Source organism: Hemicordylus capensis, chromosome 11 (assembly GCF_027244095.1).
Source record: "Hemicordylus capensis ecotype Gifberg chromosome 11, rHemCap1.1.pri, whole genome shotgun sequence".
Taxonomy (NCBI): Eukaryota; Metazoa; Chordata; class Lepidosauria; order Squamata; family Cordylidae; genus Hemicordylus; species Hemicordylus capensis.
In genome coordinates this window covers 16,794,462-16,806,590 of record NC_069667.1, presented here as the reverse complement: position 1 = coordinate 16,806,590, position 12,129 = coordinate 16,794,462, and the positions used below count along the sequence as shown (strand labels likewise).

Genomic DNA, 12,129 nt, shown 5'->3' with positions numbered 1-12,129 from the left:
ACTGACTGGCAGCAGCTCTCCAAGGTTTCAGCCAGGGGTCTCCCTCAGCCCTCTCTGGAGATGCTGCCAGGCAGGGAATCTGGGGCCATCTGATAAAATGAATGACAGGGAATGCTCACTGAAAAGCCCTGGTTGCTTCCAAATGGTCATGGAATGTACTGGATTTCTGAATGGTTCACATTCCCTGCTAACTGAGTGAAGAGGCACCTTCTAAAGTGGCAATTCTCTTGTATTTAGTGCGGGGTGGGGGAGCAACTGGCCCTCTCCAACCCCAGCACAGCATCCCTCCAGTGGCGGCGGTTGGTGTCTAGCTTGTGTTTCTTTTTAAACTGTGAACCCTTTGAGGACAGGGACCCTCTTATTAATTTATTATTATTTTCTCCATGTAAACCGCTTTGGGAACTTTTGTCGAAAAGCGGTATATAAATATTGGTAGTTTGTATGTTTGAATGGTCAGCTTCCATTCAAAATTCCATGCAATCCTCCTATGGCCCTTTGGAAGAAGGAACCTAGGAGGCTGCCTTATACCGAGTCAGACCCTTGAGCCATCTAGCTCAGTCTTGTCAACACTGACCGGCAGCAGTTCTCCGAGGTTTCAGGCAGGAGTCTCTCCCAGCCCCACCTGAAGCTGCCAGAGCACAAAGCCGGGACCATCTGCATGCAAAACAGATGCTCTATCACAGAGATCTGGCCCCATCCTCTAAGGGAGGATAGACAAGATCTATCCTCTATATCTACTCACATGGTGTCACCCATCCAAATGGAAGCCAAGGTGGGCCCTGCTTAGCAAAGGGGGCAATTCATGCTCACTAACACCGGGCAACTATTCTCTGCTAGCTGAAATCTCCAAATCTTTCTCAACGGCAAGTGTGATCTTCTTCCCCCTTGTCACTGAGAGGAGGGGCTCTCCAAGTTGAGCCCTGCAGTTTCCACATGGTGGTTTTTTTTTTGTTTTTTTTTAAGGGAAACCCTCCCTTTGAAGAATCCATCATTGCTCTGTGGGTGACACGTGACATCTTACCTGTGTGACACAGATGAGCCCAAGAAAGAAGAGGAGAACGCACAAGCCCAGGGTAATCACAACCCTCATTTTCTTCATCACTTGAGGGTAGCTATCTTGGATGGTGGTTGTGACCGTTTCTGCAGGACAAAAGGGATATTTAGTATGGTTAGAAGGGACTTGGGGGTCACCCCCACCCCACATGGTAACACAGGCTTCCCTCTACCTAAGAATCAGGGTATTTGTTATTCATTTGGAGTGTTCAACATTCATTTTGGAATCAATGCAAAACGAGCTGAGTGGATTTCATCCGTTCATAGGAACATAGGCAGCTGCCATATACTGAGTCAGACCATTGGTCCATCTAGCTCAGTATTGTCAGGGATTCTCAAGGTTGGGTCCCCAGATGTTATTGGACTTCAACTCCCATAATCCCCAACCAAAGGCCACAGGGGCTGGGGATTATGGGAGTTGAAGTGTAATAACATTTGGGGACCCAACCTTGAGAATCCCTGGTCTACACAGACTGGCAGCAGCTTCTCTAAGGTTGCAAGGCAGGAGTCTTTCCCAGCCCTAATTTGGAGATGCTGCCAGGGAGGGAACTTGGAACCGTCTTCATGCGAGCAGGCAGGTGTACTTCCCAGAGGGGAATAGCTTACAGTGCGCACACATGTAGTCTCCTATTCAAATGCAAACTAGGGCAGATCCTGCTTACCAAAGGAGACAAGTCATGCTTTGTTCCCAAAGGAAGGCAGACTCCTGGTGAGAGCCGAATGCAAGGAAGGGCAAGGAACACCAGCTGCGCCCCTTCCTCGCTTGTGATCCTTTGATGAAATCTTCCTGCAGATCGGAACCGTTTATTTCAAGATGCATGCCCGCAGAGACCCATTAGGTCATGACCGATGGCTTTGTGCATCTCAGCGGCCATGGGATGTCAAACCAGCCTAGCTGGAACCTGGGATGAGGAGGGCAGCGTGCGGCCGCCAGGGCCGAAGAGGCAATTGTATCACTACTCACCAATGGTTGCGAACTGGGAGTCGAGTCCCAAGAGCAGAAACATGAAGAAGAATAAAAAGGACCAGAGAGGAGAGATGGGCAACTGGGACAGGGCCTCTGGGTAGGCGACAAATGCCAAGTTGAACCCTGCAACAGAGCAGAATCAGATCACAGAATAATTATCACAGAATAATGTGCTGTTAGAAGGCAACACAGGGCACCCCCTTTCAGATCTCGGCCAACGGAGATCATGCATTTGACCAGGGACGGGCAGCTGTGGCCTATGGGCAGTGCCAAGTGTCCCGAGGCCTGGGTTTCATAAGCTGTTACAGTGTGGGTGATCCACCAGGCTCATCGGAATATAGGAAGCTGCCATATACTGAGTCAGACCATTAGTCCATGTAGCTCAGGATTGTCTACCCCAACTGGCAGCAGCTTCTCCAACGTTAAAGGCAGGAGTCTCTCCCAGCCCTATCTTGGAGATGGGAGGAAACCTGGAATCTTCTGCATGCAAGCATGCAGGTGCTCTTCCCAGAGCGGCCCCATCCCCTAAGATCTTACAGTGCTCACACATGTAGTCTCCCATTCAAATGTAAACCAGGACAGACCCTGCTTAGCAAAGGGGACAAGTCACGCTTGTTACCACAAGACCAGTTCTCCTCCCCATCAGCTCAGGATACAAAAGTATATATGAATCAGACCAAGTGAGGCCATCTAGTCCAGCCTCCCACTTCCTACAGCGGGCGGCCAGATGATTCTGGGGAGCCCACAACTACGGCGTGAGTTCTCCCAGAGTTGTTCTTCAGCAGCTGGTGGTCACAGATATGCTACTCCTGAACATGGAGGTTCCATCTAGCAATAATTCTAGATCCCTCCTCAATGAATGTGTCTAGACCATTTTAAATAAAAGCATGGCCAGCTCTGCATTCAATTCCCAGAAGTGATAACAGTCATCTGAAGATCACCAAGAGGCTCACAAGGAGTGAATGGAGATGGCAACCCTCTCTGCCTCTTTGTCCCCCAACAAATGGTATCTAGAGGCCTGCTGCCTCTGAACCTCAGGAGGAGACAAATGAAGTAAGACGTTCTTTGGCTTCTGCTTGTGCATCAGCTTCTACTTGGAGAAAGCGTAATAAACAAGAGCCTGGTTCTCACGAGCAGCAATAGGGTAAGACAAAATCTGGGTGCTGTATTCATTCCCGTTTTGTGCTCATGTGCTTGTACAATGCAGGATTGGAGGCACTGGCAGTGATCATCCGCTAGCCTCCCTCTGGGTAGGAAGGCTCCGTCCTACCCAGCGGTTGAATAAGGTAGGAGGAAAAGCCCTCCTACCCAGTGCAAGGTGCACAGACAATCACTTCCCTTGCCTCCTACAAATGATCAGAAAGTGAGACCGCCCACAGCTCCCAATCTTGGGTAGGACACCTGTTCTACACTATTGCTGGTCGTGAGACCCAGCCTAAGGAGATGTTTCCCCACTGCTGCTAATTTCCGTTATCAGTTTATTTCTCAAGACGATGTCTATTCCTCTCTGCTTAGCGCAGAGCAGACACACAGAATGAGATTGCAGATTGCAAACCACCCTGAACCATTTTAGAAGGGCGGAATAAAAATCAAATAAACAAACAAATACTGTATGTAAGACGGAGCAGTCTTCACTCCACACCGCAGACTCCACAATGGAAACCCTCCTTGCCCAACGCACCTGAACCAACGACCTCGGAGACTTTCTTGCCGGTCAGAAAGGCCAGGTGCCCCAAGATGGAAAAAATAGCAAAGCCGGCAAAGACGCTGGTGAGGCAGTTGGTCACACAGACAAAGATAGCATCCGAGAAGCAGTTGTTGTTAAACTTGTTGTAGGAGGAGAGGGCAACCAGTCCGCCCCATGCAACAGAGAGAGAGAAGAAAATCTGGGTAGCCGCATCTTGCCAGACCTTGAGAAAGAGAGAAATGACACGTGTCTCTGCATTAATGCTCCCTGCAGCTTTAGATATATTTTAAGCCTTTTAATAACTATTGTGTATGTACACACACACACACACACACACACACACACACACACACACGTAATAAGTAGTAAGTGGAATACCTTGTAATTATACAGCTCTTTTCATATGTGGTCAACACAACATTAGCGAAGTAGTCCATTCAAAGGCCTGGGCTCAGTGCTGGACTTAGGCACAAGCTACTGTAAGTAAGCTACAGCTTAGGCCCTCACATTACGAGGGGCCTCTGAAAAGGGATGTGCAAATCGATTCAAATTCGAATCAATTCAACTCAAAACTGAGTGATTCGAGTGACTGGAATCCAAGTCGAATCACCCCATAAAAGGGCAATTCAATTTTGAATTGAATTTTTGAAATTCAATTTGAATTCGGTTTGAGAGCAGTTTAGCACCTTTTTTTAACCATCCAGGCCCCTGACTGGTTAAAGAAGACATTGAAACAGGGACAAATTGATTCAAATTATGTAGCTGAATTCAAATCAAATTTTCAGACCAGATTCGAATTTGATTTGAATTCGAAATGAATTTTCAGAATCTGAATTCAAATTCAAAATGAATTTAAAATTCATTTCATGCACATCTCTACCTCTGAATACCAAAGAATGACTAAATTTCAAGTTTTACATAATTGGTTGAAAAACAAAGGGGGAAAGTCTCTGTTTGGAACACTATCGTTCCGAGAAGACAAAAATATATTTCTATGGCTCCATAATTATTTATCACATTGAGTTCATAAATCTGTACAGAAACAACCGTAAGTTCTATTGAAATTGTATTAGATAAAGTCTGAGCGAGAGCAGAGCCAGCCATCACAGGTACAGGCAGCGTAGCCTTTTCAGATGGACACTGCTGTCATAGTGAGCAGTGTGGTGAAGTGGGGGGAGTGTGGTGAAGCTGGGGTGAGAGGGACTTGCGACCCATTTTGTGGTGCTCTGGGGCCTTTTCTCTTGCCATCGCTTAGGGCCTCAGCATGTCATAACCCAGCCCTACCTGGGCTGATGGTATCTGCGGTGTGCATACAACTCTTTGGAAACTCTGCTGGTCATTCAAATCAAGATTAGCAAAGGAAGCAGCCAAACGGGCTCCCAGCCCAGCATCTTTCCAGTGACTGCTGGAACTTTTCCACGCAGGGCTTTGAGCTTGCATCTCCTCCAGAATGGAGGGTGTACATTCACATTTCGGCCCGTTTTACCCTGAAGTCCCTACGAGCTATCGGAGAACACGCCACACATGATTTGGGTTTTTCATCATGCATTAGAGCACAGCCTGATTTATATCTGGGTTTTTAAAAAAAATCTACTTTTTGTGTCAGTTTGTGTGTGGTGGGGGGACACTTCGAACCTTGCAGTAAAATCCTGCTGTTTGGAAATGCTCGTCTTGGTGTCTACCATATTTCCTTTCAGACTGTGAGCCCTTTGGGGACAGGGAACCGGATGTATTCTAATCTCAGGGCTGTCTTAGGGCAGGGAAAACAGGGTGACTGCCCAGAGCCAGGGCCTCACTCTTTTAACCCCCCTTAAAATTAACTGGAAGGGGCCCCACACTGGGGCACCCCACCAGGGCACTCTTAGGGCAGCCCTGTGTATTTTATCCAGTCATCTTTTGCAGTTTGTTTGTTTGGACATTTGTCCCGGGGGGGGGGATCCCATAGAGAGTGTCGGGGAGCAGTCAGAAAGGAAAAGGGAGGGCAAGGAGAAGAGCAACATGGAGTTGTTGCTGAATCAACCTATGCTTCAGGTCTGCTGAACTTTGGCCCGCCTGCAGATGTTGGCCTACTACAGCTCCCATAATCCCTGGCTATTGGCCACTGTGGCTGGGGATCATGGGAGTTGTAGTCTAAAAACACCTGGGGGGAGGCCAAAGTTGAGCAGACCTGCTTGGGTTAAATCTACATACAATGTGTGTATGAGGGAAGCAGCTATAAAACAGAACCTTGCTATGTTTACTTCCCAGGAGCTCAGGAGAGAAACACCACCCTGGGGTTGTGCATCACAGTTTCCGAGCATTGCAGAAATGCCACCCACAGTCACACATGACCCGACACCCAAAGATATCATTACAAGGGCAGTGTCTGCGTCCCTGCTGTCGGGACACTCCCAGCTGGCTCCAAAGTGTGTCAGGGGGTGGAACCCAGGGCAAGAACCGACCTCAGCACCACCCACTGTGGGAGGCGGTTTATGAATGCTGAATTCATCCCCAGTGCTATCAAGAACCTTGCTCTGCTCATAAGAGCCCTGCTGGATCAGGCCAAGGCCCATCCAGTCCAACATCCTGCCTCCTTCCCACCTGGGAAGCTCACACAGTGAGACATACATAGGCAGCTGCTCAGTCTTTTGCAGAGTGAGTTAATCCATTCCTTGATCCAGACCAGCTTTTGAAAGGGGCTTTAGTTACTTGCATTCTGGAGGAGAGGCGGGGCTAACAAACAGCCAGCAGCAAGAGCCCTGAAAAGCAGCCTGCACTTGCCTCTCTGTACATAATCTTGATTTCCTTAAACTGTTAATATTCCTGATTCCACTCCACTGCCTTGTCCTTGCACACCACAACCCTTTCCTCTCGATTCTACATGCAGGGGGTTGGATGTCTGAGCTAACACTGAACAATCCTCCTGGAAGCTCCATCCCAGAGGGTGTTCCGGGCAGGAGAGGCATGCCATGGCAGAGAAAGCACAGGCGGTTTGTGGCACACATTCTCTTTTTATGCTCTTTGAGTCGTGTGTAAAGTGGGAAATGGTCCATGTGCAAAGTGTCAAGGGCAAAGCTGTGCATCTCGAGTGCTCTGTGCTGGAGCCCACACATCAACTTGTGGGCATTATTGGCAAGTTCCAGGTATTTGCAAGACAAAAAGAGGGTGTCTACACTGTGCCCGCAAATTCTGATGGAGGCTGGCCTCACTCTGACACGCCACCTGCCGGCTTGCACCCACCTGGGCCTCCTTGAGCTTGGAGAAGTCAGAGTTGGCTCCAATGTAATACTGAATGCCGTCTAAAGCACCCTCCAGTGTGGCACCGCGTACCAGCAGGATGACCAGGATGACGTAGGGGAAGATCGCTGTAAAGTAGACAATCTGGCAGGGGGGAAGGAAAGCAAATCATTAGGACAACAGAGAAGAGGGACAGAATTCAGGGGTCTGCACCTGCTCCGCAGGCAAATGGTCCCAGATTCAATCCCCAGCACCTTCAGCTAAAGGGTCAGGCAAGGTGATGGAAAAGAGACATAAGAACATAAGAAAAGTCCTGTTGGATCAGGCCCAAGCAGTGTCCCCTCTAACAGGGATTCCCAGATGTTGTTGACTATAACTCCCAGAATCCCCAGCTGCAATGGCTTTTGCTTGGGGATTATGGGAGTTGTAGTCCACAAAATCTGGGAATCCCTGTTAGTGGATGGGCCCAAGGCACATCGAGTACAGAATTCTGTTTCACACAGTGGCCCATCAGATGCCTCTGGGAAGCCCACAGGCAAGAGCTGAGGGCCTGCCCTCTCTCCTACTGCTACTCCCCTGCAACTGGAACGTGCAGTCACTTTTCTGCTCAGAAATTATTCTCGAGCCAATTTACATTTTTATGCAAATTAGGCACCCGAATTTGGAAAGCCAGAATATGGCAACCCTAATCTGGGGTGCCTGAAGATGTTTACCTTTGGCTGGGCTACTCTCGAAAAGCCCAGTGGCATCTCAGCTCCTACGGTACTCTTGGGATCATCTCCAGAATAATTGCATGGATCAAGCAGTTCCCATTTAAACGTGCCCATGGAATCACTTTGGCAAGTCAGCAAGGGAGCACCCATCACCACGGCAAATTGGCTCTGAGTTGGCGACGTTAAGTGCTAGGTTTGGGTGGAAACTCCCTGGTGACACGCCGGGAGCTGGATGAGCCTGAGCTGGATGAGCAAGGAAGTGGTTCTCTCTCTCCGACACTTAGCAGGTTCTCCCAAGTGGCCCCCGAACCAGTTGGACAGGTTCTTCTGTCACCAGCCAGGCTCTCGGCTTGTTCTGCTACCACCACACACCAGCTTCCCTGCACCTCTGCAGATCTCCTTTGGGAACTCCTTGCTCTCTTTCTGGGACTCTCCCGAGGACCTTCTTCTCCCCAGGAGAGACAGGGAAAGAAGCGTAGTAGCTCACGCTGGAATAAGGTGTTAATCTTGTAATTGCTACTGCTAGGAAGAACACCAGGTTCATACTGTTAGGAACATAGGAAGCTGCCTTCTATCGAGTCAGACTATTGGTTGATCTAGGTCAGTATTGTCTTCACAGACTGGCAGTGGCTTCTCCGAGGTTATAAACAGGAGCCCTTCTCAGCCCTATCTTGGAGATGCCAGGGAGGTAACACTGAACCTTCTGCATGCAAGCCTGCAGAAGCTCTTCCCAGAGGGGCCCCATCCCCTAAGGGGAATATCTTACTGTGCTCACACATGCAGTCTCTCACCCAAATGCAAACCAGGGTGGACCCTGCTTAGCAAAGGAGACAAGGAGTGCTTGCTACCACAAGACCAGTTTTCCTCCCCAAGAGGAGAACAGCCTCCCCTGTGGTTGTGTGTGCATCGGAAGAGTATTTCTGGCCAGCAGTTGCTTGTGTTCTTGGTTGGGCACGCCTTCGCCTCTTGCCTGTGGGCTTCCCAGAGGCACCTGGTGGGCCACTGTGTGTAACAGGATGCTGGACTAGATCGTCCTTGGGCCTGATCCAGCAAGGCTGTTCTTATGTCTGCAGTCAACTGAGACGGCAGGAGGCTTTTCTGCCTTCGCCTACCAGAGTGGTGTGGCTCACTTGCTCGAGTCATGTAGCACCATTTGCTTTTTTGGATCGGGTCAAAGGGCCACCAGATTCAGCCTCCTGCTTCCCACAGTAGTCAACTGGATGCCTCCGGGAAGCCCACCAGCAGGGCATGCAGGTAACCGCCCTCCCCCTATCATGTATCTCCTGCCTGCACAAAAAGGCATGCTACCTCTGAGTACGGAGGGTTCCCAGACCCATGCCAGACCTCTCCTCCTCTTCCATGGATTTTTCTAACCCCTTTCTAATTCATCTAAGTAAGGTGGCCATCACCACATCTTGTGGCAGTGAGTTCCACAAGTTTATTCTGAAGTGTGTGAAGGACTTCCTTTGGGCCTGTCCTGAATTTATTGCCCATCAAGTTAATCAGATCATCCCAAGTTCTATGACAGAGGAAGAAAGACTTCTGCCTCCACCTTCTACACAATTGTATAAACCTCGACCATGTCCCTTCTTGGCCATGTTTCTCCTGAGCTAAAAATTCCCCAAATCTTTGGTCTGGACTGCGGAGCAGACCAAAGATTTGGGGGATCTTTAGACTAGGTAGCGTAGCACAGGCAGATCAGGGAGCAAGTGGGTGTTTGTGTGTCAGGTGGGCAGCTGGATACTCCACCCATGCTAGGTGGGTGGTCTCATCCAGCCAATGGTCCCTCCTGTCCTTTTGAATGCTGTGGTTCCATGAACTTACCTTTCCAGAAGACTTGATGCCTTTGAACAATGCCACTGCCACGATCAGCCAGGAAAGGAGAAGGCAGAGGGCCAAGTACCACACAACCTCTCCTGTTTCATCTAAGCCCGATGAACGCTTAAGGACCTGTGTGCTGGGAGAAGAACAAAATGGGGGGGGGTGTCTCAGCAAGGTGACAAGTGACCACTTAGAACAGGCTTCTGGAGCTAGAAGGCTTGTACCAAATTATGAGCTCCAAAGGAAGTGGCTTGAAGACATAGGAAGCTGCCATATATTGAGTCAGACCATTGGTCTATCTAGCTCAGTATTGTCTACACCAGGCCTGCTCAACTTCGGCCCTCCTGCAGATGTTGGCCTACAATTCCCATAATTCCTGGCTATTAGCTGCTGTGGCTGAGAATTATGGGAGTTGTAGTCCAAAAACAGCGGGGGGGGGGGGGCCTAAGTTGAGCAGGCCTGGTCTACACTGACTGGCAGCAGCTCTCCAAGGTTTCAGGCAGGAGTCTCACCCAGCCCTACCTGGAGATGCTGCCGGGGATGGAACATGGGAGCTTCTGCATGCAAAGCAGATGCTTTACCATTGAGCGACAGTATCATCCCCTAAGGGGAATATCTGACACATGGATCACATGTAACAACAACAACAACAACAACAACAACAACAACAAGATTTCTATACCGCCCTTCCAAAAATGGCTCGGGGCGGTTTACACAGAGAAATAACAAACAAATAAGATGGAACACTGTCCCTAAAGGGCTCACATTCTAAAAAGAAATATAAGATAGACACCAGCAACAGTCACTGGAGATACTGTGCTGGGGGTGGAGAGGGCCAGTTACTCTCCCTCTGCTAAATAAAGAGAATCACCATGGTAAAAGGTGCCTCTTTGCCCAGTTAGCAGGGGTTAATCACCCATCCAAATACAGACCAGGGTAGGCCCTGCTTATTCATGCTAACTACCACAGGACCAGCTCTCCAGCCCTGATGAATCCTGCAACAAGGCTTGTAAAATCTCAGGCATTTTGCCCTCTTGGCATTGAAATTTAAATACAGTTTTCTGGGCTGCAGAAACATTCTGAGAGGTAGTGAATTGCTTTTGAGAGGCCTCGGAGCATATCTGAAGCTTGGGACTTGAAATCTGGCAAGGGTGTGAGGAGAAAACCCAAACTGAACCATAACTTAGTTTTTCATATCAGAGGCAGATTGAAAATGGCAGAAATGGCCTACTTCCAATGCTGCCTGTCTAAGGGTTACAAGCTGGATCTCAAGGAGGAGGATGATAGAGTTGGGTGGACAGAGAGGTCAACTAGGATCCTTGCTGCTCAAGTCCAACTTCTGCTAAGGGCTCTTTATGTGCTCTTGGGAAAGTCACTAAGCCTGTTCTCACAACCACAGATTCCTGGAAAAAATGGGGTTAACCTAGGAATCGTGGTCAACTGGGGAACTGGAAGACCGCCCAACCCAGCAGATTCCAAACCTGTGTGGCCCAGATCCACTACACACTTTAAAAGTGACATCGTGGGGAAAGAGACATCCTCCCTTTCTGTTTGGGTTGTCTGCAGTACTGGGGCAATTTAAACTGTTCCTGGGCTGCCAGCAACCATGTTGGCCAGCATACCGGCCAACATGTCCCTATTTCCCCATTTCCCCCATTTTCAGGTGAATGGGAAAATAGGGACATGCCAGCAGGTATGCATAGAGTTCTGTGGAAAGCAGGGCCACGAAGAGTAGAGCTGCTGCAATACAGAGGGCTCCATCTCTGCTTCTCGCACGCACAGTGCATTGTGGGATATGTGGAGGCTCCAGCTCCCGATTTCAGCAGTGGATAATGCCGCAACGGCATTCATGCAGGTGCACAAACTGCAAAGCCCAAAGGAGGCTCTGGCCCTCCCTCCAGCACACCCCCATATGGTTGTGAGAACGAACCCACCGAGTTCCCTGACTGTAAAACAGGAGCAGAGGGAGCCCTACCTCACATCAGAAGCCCTGTCCCCTGTGAACTGAGCAAAGAGGCACCTTTTAAAGTGGTGGTTCTCTTTATTGAGCAGGGGGAGAGCACCTGGCCCTATCCAGCCCCAGCACAGCATCCCTCCAGTGGCTGTTGCTGGTGTCTATATTATGTTTCTTTTTAGACTGTGAGCCTGTTGGGGACAGGGGGACACTTGATTTACTTATTTATATCTATGTAAATAGATTTCTATTTCCCGCTTTGGGAATGTTTATGTTCATAGGAACATAGGAAGCTGCCTTATACTGAGTCAGACCATTGGTGGGTCTAGCTCAGTATTGTCTTCACAGACTGGCAGCGGCTTCTCCAAGATTGCATGCAGGAATTTCTCTCAGCCCTACCTTGGAGATGCTGCCAGGGAGGGAACTTGGAACCTAAATGCTCTTCCCAGAGCAGCTCCATCCCGAGGGGAATATCTTCCAGGGCTCACACTTCTAGCCTCCCTTTCATATGCAACCAGGGCAGACCCTGCTTAGCTAAGAGGACAAGTCATGCTGGCTACCACAAGACCAGCTCTCCTCTCTCAATATAGAATAAATACATTCATATTTATTTACTCCTCCCTCAGTATATAAATACATTCATCCCAGGTCTTGCCAACTGCGACCCAAGTATCAGCGGTTGGTGAGGTTTTTTAGTGATGGGGGGGGGCGGGTTTCA

The 12,129-nt window shown here is 49.2% G+C and overlaps 1 protein-coding gene across 1 annotated transcript in view; it reads right to left on the bottom strand.

The window, feature by feature from the left end:
* The window catches only part of SLC6A14 (solute carrier family 6 member 14), a 34,626-nt gene that overhangs the window by 7,914 nt on the left and 14,583 nt on the right, over window positions 1–12,129 (bottom strand). Inside the window, exons 6-10 of the mRNA XM_053274178.1 lie at window positions 9,461–9,593; window positions 6,927–7,067; window positions 3,702–3,930; window positions 2,018–2,143; window positions 1,022–1,140 (exon numbers count right to left, since the gene is read on the bottom strand). Coding sequence (XP_053130153.1) covers window positions 1,022–1,140; window positions 2,018–2,143; window positions 3,702–3,930; window positions 6,927–7,067; window positions 9,461–9,593 — 748 coding nt within the window. The remainder of the gene's footprint in view (window positions 1–1,021; window positions 1,141–2,017; window positions 2,144–3,701; window positions 3,931–6,926; window positions 7,068–9,460; window positions 9,594–12,129) is intronic.